Genomic DNA, 10397 nt, shown 5'->3' on the forward strand with positions numbered 1-10397 from the left:
TTTTCCTTTTTAATGAGGAAAATGGAATTAGAATCTTCCTGAATTGAAATGGAATTGTTCCCAACCCTGCCAACCATTAACCTGTGCTCTCTAACTGGTGCTTGTGGCTGTGTTTCAATGCCCAAATGTGTTCAAATATGTATTTAAGTCACATGATTGACCTGTGAAAGACATAATATAATTCCATAAATGTATTGATCATTGCCTTTCTCTTTACCTTTCTCTCCCTCCTTCCCTCCCCCTCTCCTTCTCCTCCAGGTGTGGAAGCTGGCAGGCCAAGGCCTCATGCACTCGTTTAGCACAGAGCATGCCAAGCAGTCCATCTTCCGGAACATCGGAGCGGGCGTCATGCAGGTGGAGACCCGCCCCGGCAACCGCATATTCACCTGCGGCGCCGACGGAACGCTCAAGATGAGGGTTCTACCCGACCGCTACAACATCCCCGCTAGCATCTTCGACATTCTGTAGACCCCTAAACCACTTCCTGTACTGTCTGTAGAGAGCTCATCTGGTTGGTTAGTGGTGGAACGTTGAAAAGATAACCAAACTTTCACTAGAATATTCAACCTCTTGTAGAAACGTAAATACCTGAAAGTTCTCTGTCTGAATGCCAGTGGATAGGAAGGAGTACGGTTGAAAGATGAACCAAACTTTCTTACACTAGTATAACATTGTGTACAGAGCCTAGACTTGTGTGAGAGCGACAAAGAGAGATTGGGGGGAAAGGTTTACAGATAGATCACTAAGGATATTACACTACTGGATATTCTGTAGTTTGAGTTGAGGTGGCGTTAACGATTTGAGTGACGTAGAGGTGAAAGGTTGAGAGATGACCAAGTTTTCAGCAGCTTTGAGAGAGCGAAAGAGAGTGTACTGTACGGTACGACTTTACCTAGCGGAAATCGTATCAGAAAAGTTAAATTGACCTGCAAATTATTTTTTCTTCCCCAAAGCCTGAAAGTGTGTATTAAAACGTAAAAGCAACAGGTTCCATACTTGATTTTAACAGTTAGATTTCCTGTCATTTTAAAAGCGGCTGCTGGACTTTTACGAGTGTGTCAGTCCATATGAAAGCTATGCATGACTTCCTGTTCTCGTTTTAAGCGGTGCAATCACACGGTTTATTGATATGATAGTGCTCTGTACAAGTGCTGAAAACTTTAAAATAGTGTGTATCTGTTGTCATTTTGTGCCCAAAAGCTGAAAACCTCTCTTAGCATCTACTTTTAACCAGCACTGTGGTTCCTTTAGTCAGTCAGTCAGTGGTCTGGTGTGACTCTAAAGTTGTTGGATCTGCATTTTGTTTCAATGGTTTTATCCTCTTAATTCCCTGGCTTATCTCACTGTTAATGGCACATTATCCCCATGGTGACCCCATCCCATAACACTGGCTGCCCAGTGACTCGCTAGCCTACTCGATGGATTGATTGAGCCTAGTGATGTGATCACGCCCGCCCGCCTGCCGTCAAAAGCCTGTTTGTGCGGCAGCAGCGGTCTCACTGCTAGAACATTGTGTGTGGAAGATGGTGTGTTTTGATCCTGTGACTGTGTGTAGTCTATATGTCTCATTATCTGTCTGTTCCACTGAATACCCCCCCTCCCCGAGAAGAAAGAAACACATGGGGTCTGTTATGTTCTGTATGGTTCTGTTTTTGCACAAAAAAATTCATTTTGTTATTTTAACTATTTACTTATTTGTTTTTGGTTGGTTGGTTGGTTGTTTCTTTGCAGACTGTTGTTATTTGTGTTGAACTTTTTGCCTTTTACGTTAGGAATGTAAGGAGTTAATACTGTATTTTACTGGGACATAGTGAACTTTTACGTTAGGAATGTAAGGGGTTAATACTGTATTTTACTGGGACATAGTGAACTTTTACGTTAGGAATGTAAGGGGTTAATACTGTATTTTACTGGGACATAGTGAACCTTTATGTTAGGAATGTAAGGGGTTAATACTGTATTTTACTGGGACATAGTGCAACATGGCATAGGTTTGTGTTTGGTGATACTACTGTACTGTTATTGTTTTTACAAACGTTATAAAATCCATATTGAATAGATAGTTGCACTCAAATCTGGGGACACTATAAACGTTTATTTCAAAACGAATAGGCTATGGGAAGAACAAAGAAACTACTGTTATATACAAATGAATGTCTGGCTGTATTTAGCCTAGTAGTAAAAAGTTAAATAGTTTTAATATATATAAATATATGAAATACCACAGCAGCTTGTACAAACATGAAAGCATTTTACTTTATTTTTTGTTTTGTATCATACCGGCTGGATTAGTTGTATCTTTTGTTAAATGTGTGTATTGTTTTTATTATTATAAGTATTATTATTAAACAGATTTGTGTTTCCTTCCCTCCCTCTGGGTACCACGTCTGATCTCTGATATCTATGTTTACATATTCTACCTTCCTTCTCTCATCTGTCGTGTGTATAGTGCTAATACTTATGAAGCCTTATAATGCCTTATAAACATTCATAGGTCACCTTATAGATGCAGTCATAGAGCATCATTAAAAACATCACAGTGAAGCAATAACACACGAGGCGCCTTACAAAAAGGTCCTGAGCTTTGTTTTGCTTTATTATACATGCTTCATAATGCTCTATAACATATATAAGGTGATATTAATGTCTATATAAGATATTAACACTTCATAAAAAGGTGCTTCAAGTAAAGTGTTTTGCATGTATCTACAGTAAAGCATATATCTATCTAAAGCTCACCATGGGGAGGCTATGACTAGAGAACTAGAGAGAGTCCGGAGAGACAGGGATATATATAGCAGGCTGTTCTACCGTGGTCAAAGTTCTACCTTTGTAAGTTGAATAAATTATTTTTATTTCATCAGGTTGATTTTATGCTTGTTTTTGTATTTTCTTTCTCTAGACATGATAATCAGTAGAGAGCATGCAGCGGCAAATATCATTGTCGGGAATAAACATATGTACAGATTTCCAATATAGGTATTTTTGAAACATTTTGCTCTCTGCAAGGGATGCTGGTCATGGTAGGATCCAAGTAAATATGGAAGTGCATTTCTGATACATATTTTGTCATGCAGTCACAGGGAAAGTCAAGTAAGGACAATACAGCTATAAATAGTATTAACTCCACAAAAAGCCATGTTTCCAGGGTAGACCTTAAAAAAGGGTTACATTTTCCAAATAAATATATATACAAGTGAGACACATAAAAACAGAATATATAACCAACAAAATCGGTCAAACGGTTAGTAAGTGTCCTTACAAAAAGATAATTCCACGATCTCATATGGAAAACAGTACAACAATTGTATTATAATGATCTATTTCTTACTCTGATAAGCCCTTATTCAGTTAAACTGTAAATTGGAAAAGGTACAGTGTGTGCATCTTTGGAAGCTGTAATCCAATTTAAACAAAACATTTAACAGCACTCACAAAAAGGGTGTTTTGTTTTATCCCAGCCAGCAGTTACAAAAAGCCATTAGAAAATAGTCCTTGTTGAGATGGAATAAAACTAAAGAGAAGCTGTACATATTATAAATAAAAAATAACCATAATATTCACAAGTGCTGGTCATCTTTAAGCCCTTTAAGATGATCTGATACAAAAGCTGCCCATCTTTAATCAGAATACCATCAAAACACCCTCAGAATACCATCAAAACACCCTCAGAATACTGTCAAAACACCATAATACCATCAAAACACCATCAGAATACCATCACAACACCCTCAGAATTCTGTCAAAACACCATCAGAATACCATTAAATCACCATCAGAATACCATCAAAACACCCTCAGAATACTGTCAAAACACCATCAGAATACCATCACAACACCCTAAGAAAACCATCAAAACACCATCAGAATACCATCAAAACACCATCAGAATACCATCAAAACACTGTCTCAGTCATCAGAGATGAAGTGCACCACGTACAGCTTCACGTAGCTCTGATCCCACATGTACAGGTGTCTGTCATTGGGGCTATAGGACAGCATGGCCAGCACCCCGCCAGGTGACCTCAGGTCAAAGGTCACGTTGACCGGTTTCCCCTTCAGGAGGTCGAAGGCGAAGGTCACACGGGTGTCCTTGGTGTCGGTGACATAGAGCACGCCACAGGCCACGAAGACGTTGCCGGCCTTGGTCCTTGGGTAGGTGGTGTTGATGTACGATGTGACGGAGAAGCTCTTCAGGTCCAGCTGGGCCACTATAATGCTGTCGTCCAGGCTGGAGGCAAAGATGAGCCACAGGCCGTTCTCATCCGCCGCCAGCTTGAAGTAGGTCTTGGAGTTGTGGAGAAGGTAGGACAGGTTGTGGTACAGAGCGTTGTCGATGGCCAGGGTGTGGAGACGCTTGGACTGCAGGTCGAACCTGGGGGATGGATGGAGGGTGTTAGAAATAAAGAACATTGTGCACAACGATGTCACACCAGCAGAAGAAAAGAAGACTCTCAGGATCATATACACAGCCATTGACATCACAAAGACAGAATATTTTGCTTAAAGACTTTAATTGCACAAGACCAAAAAGCTTCACCTTGACAGACCTCTGACAACTATCCATTGTTCTCAGGCAAGTATCTAGTGCGGTAGGAGCTAAGGGGTCAATTGGATTTGAGCAGGATAACTACCATCCCTTCTTTACCTGGCCAGGTTTGAGGTTCCAAACTATGGTTCTTTACCTGGCCAGGTTTGAGGTTCCAAACTATGGTTCTTTACCTGGCCAGGTTGGAGATACCAAACTATGGTTATTTACCTGGCCAGGTTGGTGGTTCCGGCGATGTGATAGTACAAGGATCCGTTATGAACGGCATGGCCACACCCCTGGTAGAACTTCCTGCCGTCGATGACCTCACTGGTGGCGTTTTGGAATGAGGCGATGCTCTTATACTCCTTCACCGTGCGACCTGGAGACAGATAATCAAAAATATATTTGATTGGTTGTTGTGTGTGTGTAGGAGGTACCAGAGAAGTTCTAAAGATATGTGATTGGCTGTTGTGTGCGTTTGGGCGGTACCAGAGAAGTGTTCGGCCACCCAGATGCGTTCATCGTTCAGCACAGCTGTGTCTTTCATCCACGTTCCGAATGTACTCTCCATCTTTGATACGTTACGGGGGTTGATCAGAGACTTGATGATGCACTCTGGGGAACAGAAAATAAAACATTAATTGGTTAACTGATTGATAGATTGATTGGTTTGCATATTCAGTCATATTCAGGTTTTGTCTAAGGGTTTTCAAACAAATCCTTCAAGTCATGCAAGTCATTGTACCGTTTTTCTTATTTAGTGGCGTCTCTCGTAACTTCCCAGCCTCTTTGGCAGACAGAGTCCCATCGTTTGGTACAGCATGTGACGGTTCTGAAATAGTCAATGATAATCAATGAAAGAAGTGATGATGTTAGAATCAGTAGGAGAGTTGGAGGTGGGTAGGGGAACATTAGGATAGATAGTGACAGGCTGACTCACCCAGGGTCTGGGCAGCATGGATGTGGGGGAGGTAGGGGAGGTGGATACGGTAAGGGAGAAGGGTAGAATAGGGTGTGCAGGGTAGTTACTCGAGGGTCTGGGCAGCATGGATGGTATGGGGTAGGGTAGATACGGGAGCTGGGTAGGATAAGTAGCGGTGTGCAGGGTAGTTACTCACCCAGGGTCTGGGCAGCGTGGATGGGGAGATGGGCCCGGTGGCTCCTGTTTCTGGGGGGCCCCTGGGGTCCTTGTGGGCCAGGAGGTCCAGGAGGGCCAATGGGGCCTGGAGTACCAGGAGGACCAGCTGGACCTGGGGGGCCTAGACAGACCCGAAAGACAAGGATTTTCACAATCATATCGTATTTCAAGTAGAGCTGGCCAGGCATAAACTGGGCATGAAATAGGACATGGCTTGCCCACTCTAATGTTGCAACATATACATGTACCTTAATTGTTGTGCTAAGACCACATCCATTTTCAGTTCTAATGAAGATCTGTTTAGATTTTGCAATAAAGGTATGTGCTGGACCATTTGAGTGTACAATGGTGACGGTACAGCAAGTCTCATCATGGACTATAGGAGTCAGAGTGACATTGTAATTGTGAGGTATCTAATATAGACATTGTCATTTGCGTCCATTCTTACCCTCCAAGAGGACATCGTTGGACGATTGTGTATTTTCTCCTGCGGGTCCTGGGTCTCCTCTATCTCCATTCTCCCCCGGCTCACCTTTCTCACCTGTGAAGGAACACGGTTATCGTTTTTTCATATGTACAGGTGATTTACGAATCCTAACTTGAGACATGAAATGGAACAGGAATCCATAAAGGCCTGATCCAAAAATAAACCCTAGCTTCATAAGATTCTCAAAGACCACAATCAAATGAGTCAAGCTTGTGTAACGTGTCGTGGGTTCTTATATCTGACTTAATGTTTAGAAAAGAGTTCCCACAATGTGAACTAGACATGGGCTTACTAAGTCATCGCTTATAGTCGGTAAATTCCAAGGATTCGTTAAGTCAAAGCCATTCCAGTAAACCATGAACCATTCCATTCACTTCTCCTGGTTTGCTAAAATATTGCCTATTTAGTGCACTACATTTGAGCAGGGTCCATAGAGCTCTGGTCAAAAGTAGTGCACTATATAGGGAATATGGTGTGAATCATATCCTTCCCTCCTGAGGAACGCACCAGTGGGCTGATGGGAAAATGAGGTTTCCAGCCCATTCAAGAGCTGCCCAAAACCAGTCATGAATAACATTGTGGGATAGAAGAGCAGTTCCCTTTCTTCCTCCGTTTCTGGTTCTATGGTGTTTGAATGGAGAGAAACCAAAGCACCCACCACAGTGGAGAACATGATTCATCATTGTGACACCACATATCTCTGGGTAGATCTGAATGGCTGTCCAATGACAGTTGGAATTAAGAATGGGCGAAAGGAAGTGTTATGTATGTGGAGATCTGTGTGTGTGTGTGTGTGTGTGTGTGTGGCTTATCTGCGTATATGGGTGCACCGTGGGGGAATTTTGTGCGTGTGTAAGTGTGTGCGTGCATGCATGTGTGTGTCTGCGGTTGTGTGTGTGTTTCTACACTAGGTGTGTGTGTGTGTGTTTGTGTGTGTGTGTGTGTGTGTGTGTTTGTTTGTTAGGGTGCATGTTATTGACCCTGAGGAGATCTGCTCTACCCTTTCACTGTTCCATTATCTCTCTCTCTTCAGTCACAGAACCAGAAAGAGCCCCAGGTAATGATACATAATGGACAGATCAGATGATGGATAGATAGATACAATGAGGCAGAAAGGCAGAAAATAGAGAGCAAGAGAGATTCTCTCTTTTACTGTAAGAGGGTCTTTCACTTCATACCTCTCTTCCCTCGCTTTCCGTCAGCCCCAGGCAGTCCGTCCAGTCCTGGGATGCCATCAGTGCCATTGTGCCCAGGCAGACCAGGCAGCCCTATCAAACATACATTACAACCCCAGTACTTTACATGGTCAGGCAGACCTATCATATACAAACACATTACAACCCCAGTACTTTACATGGTCAGGCAGACCTATCATATACAAACACATTACAACCACAGTACTTTACATGGTCAGGCAGACCTATCATATACAAACACATTACAACCATGCAGGAGTAATATCTGAAGTACAGATGCATATCCGTGGGGAAAACATTTAGTAAATACACAATCTATAGAAATATCACGTAGATGCTCTGGAAGAGTACTTTGGATGTCACCCATTATGTGGGGGTCAGTTTGTTGTCTGGCATTTTTTCATGGGCACACCAAGTTACTATAATGTGCTTATGGGTCACTCTAGCAGAAAGCTGTGGCATGGCTGAAAAGGGTTTGAGTGATAGCTGAGAGGATCAATGTGAATCATTAAAGTGTTGAATCAGTTGCTGACTTACCAGGGGGTCCAGGAAGGCCGGGTGGTCCTACAACACAACACACAGAGTTCAGAGGACAATAACACACCACACCTTGACTCTGGTGAGAACATGTTTGAAAATGTGTGAAACTCCACAAGAATTCACTGAAGAGTTACAGTAGGGAAGAAGAGGGTGAATTATTATTCTTTTAATTATTGGGACATACCAGCTATGCAGAATCCCTTGGTGCTGTTACAGATCTCCAACAACACTTTGACCTGAAAACAAAACATAAAGAAACCCCTTTTATTTAGGAAGAGAAGAAATGAGATGTATACAGCACATCTATGTTTTTATCATGTATCAACATTTCAGTAGTATACAATACAATTGAATAAATTAAACTACATACAAATGACTGTCCATAACAACAGTCATTCATTTATCTAATCGGTTAAGAGTCTGTTCATTGTTTTTCTGTGACTGTTTGTTCTAGCTGTAACACACAGCTTCTTCTCTTTCAAACGGATCATGTACATAAATGGCAATGCTTACGTCTGAGATGCTCATTACATACCACAGCGCCCATGCACGCACACACACACACACACACACACACACACACACACACACACACACACACACACACACACACACACACACACACACACACACACACACACACACACACACACACACACACACACACACACACACAGTACACACACACATGTATACAAAGAGACATGGAGTAGCCTAGCTTACCGGCACCATAGAATAGGTCATCATCATCATCATGTCGTCTTGTATCTCAGTCTTCTGGAAGCCCTTTGTCTTCCTGTGTTTGTGGTTCAGCTCATGTCTCATCTTCTTCCCCATCTCCTTGTCCATCTCCTTGTCCATCTCTTCCCTCAGCCTGTGGTGTAACTCCTCTCTCAACCCAGGGTGTACCTCCTCTTCCATGTCCAGCCCTCCTCGCCCCGTTTCCTGCCCCAGCCCCTGGTGTAGCCCCTGGGTAACCTCCTGCCCCAGCCCCTGGTGTAGCCCCTGGGTCACCTCCTGGCCCAGCCCCTGGGTCACCTCCTGCAGGAGCTCCAGGCTCTCCTGATGATTCAGCTCCCTCAGCTCCAGCCTCAGCTCCTCCTTTAACTCCTGTCGTAGCTCCCTCTCCAGCTCCCGACTCCTCTTGTTACGGGAGTACTGGTACTCCCCCTGCTCCTTCCCCAGACCCCTTTCACCTCCTCCTTCACCTCCTCCTTCACCTCCTCCACGCAGCCCTGCAAGCCACTCTGGGTCTAAGATAAGATAAGATACGATAAGAAATACCTGTACTTGATTAATCCCCGAGGGGTTTATCAATCATTGCATCATCTTTGAAACCCAGAACCAGTGTCAGCTACTCATTTATGTTACGTACGTCTGTCCACGACAGATTCATCATTGCAGTATGTATACACAGCCACAAAGACAAACAGACAACGATCAACAATACAAATAGTAAAAAAACCTCCTCTTAGCTTCGCCAGCCTCCCTGTGCCTTCTGCTGCTGCACCTCCTCGGGGCACCTCCTGGAGGAACTCCACCAAGGCCTTGGTGAGCTCCACGCGGCTCCACAGCTGATTCTGTTGCACCAGGAGCACCAGGAAAGCCACAGTGTTGACCAGCGTCAAGGCACACGTCCCGTAGATCAGCACCCGCAGGGGGACCGACAGGCTGGGGCGTGACGGAAGCATCTCACACCCTCCAATCCCTCCTCCACCTCCTCCACCTCCTCCCCTCCGGGAGTCAGCGACTAGCTTCAGCATTCAGAACAGGAAAATACGGTTAGAGACAGTCCAAGAAGTATATCTTCTCCTGAACGGCCAACAGATTCCAAAAACAGGAAGGGAGAAACTCTTCTTCGAAGACTAGTCCCAGGTCTAGTCGGGTCTAGTGGGCTAGAGCAGAATCCAAGAAATACCCTTTCTCCTAAAGAGGGAGTCTACAAATCCAACAGAATCCAAGAGGACAGAAGTGTATATGTCTACTCCAGACCATAGATACTTCAGGTCTGAGTGAGAAATCAGGTCCAATTACAATCCAACAGAACAGAGTCCCAAACTCTAGGCTGGGTCTGGATGTCGAGTCCTATCTGAAGAAGAATCTGGTCCTAGTGAATCCAAGAGGTCCTGAAGGAGATATGTCCACTCCTGATCTCTAGGTCTGATCTAAAGAGAACAGACTTAGTGGTCTCACAGAGGACACAACGGTACTCCTCGTTGCGTTGAGTGTGTGTGTGTCAGTTGAGTGGAGTCAGGGTTATGTGTGTGTGCATGCAGTAGATCTCCGAGGGTTTGTGTGTGTGTGTGTGTGTGTGTGTGTGTGTGTGTGTGTGTGTGTAGGGTGGGCATTACACAATCCTCTGGGCTTGTCTGGGAAGGGAAGAAACCCCTCGTCTGTTCAGTCACCTGATTTATATTCAACACAACCCATTCTAGAGCAACCACAGTGGGCTGGGGCTGACATCACACACACACACACACACACACACACACACACACACACACA

At 43.9% G+C, this 10397-nt stretch overlaps 2 protein-coding genes across 2 annotated transcripts in view; one reads left to right on the forward strand and one right to left on the reverse strand.

The window, feature by feature from the left end:
• dmxl2 (Dmx-like 2) overlaps positions 1–2863 on the forward strand; it is an 83718-nt gene extending 80855 nt beyond the window's left edge. The window contains 1 exon segment of the mRNA XM_045218349.1: positions 259–2863. Within this exon segment, the coding sequence (XP_045074284.1) occupies positions 259–468 (210 nt within the window). The 3' untranslated portion in view covers positions 469–2863.
• On the reverse strand, positions 2576–10183 carry gldn (gliomedin). Its single transcript, XM_041894483.2, has 11 exons — positions 9358–10183; positions 8616–9145; positions 8077–8128; positions 7890–7916; positions 7335–7424; positions 6118–6210; positions 5650–5790; positions 5277–5363; positions 5021–5146; positions 4760–4910; positions 2576–4375 (listed from the first exon to the last, which is right to left on the reverse strand). Exons 1-11 carry the CDS (start codon positions 9653–9655, stop codon positions 3910–3912), a joined length of 2061 nt encoding a protein of 686 aa, XP_041750417.1. The 5' UTR covers positions 9656–10183; the 3' UTR covers positions 2576–3909.
• Between the last annotated feature and the right edge of the window lie 214 nt (positions 10184–10397).

Source organism: Coregonus clupeaformis, unplaced genomic scaffold (genome assembly GCF_020615455.1).
Source record: "Coregonus clupeaformis isolate EN_2021a unplaced genomic scaffold, ASM2061545v1 scaf1518, whole genome shotgun sequence".
Lineage (NCBI taxonomy): Eukaryota > Metazoa > Chordata > Actinopteri > Salmoniformes > Salmonidae > Coregonus > Coregonus clupeaformis.

What these genes read in the sequence shown, in the direction of transcription:
- gldn (XM_041894483.2), bottom strand. Translation starts at nt 9,655, where the DNA reads ATGCTGAAGCTAGTCGCTGACTCCCGGAGGGGAGGAGGTGGAGGAGGT. An exon ending in CAAGGGATTCTGCATAGCTG is followed by an intron (nt 7,917 to 8,076) that starts GTATGTCCCAAT and finishes GTTGTGTTGTAG; the next exon opens with GACCACCCGGCCTTCCTGGA. An exon ending in CCACGCTGCCCAGACCCTGG is followed by an intron (nt 5,364 to 5,649) that starts GTGAGTAACTAC and finishes TGACTATTTCAG; the next exon opens with AACCGTCACATGCTGTACCA.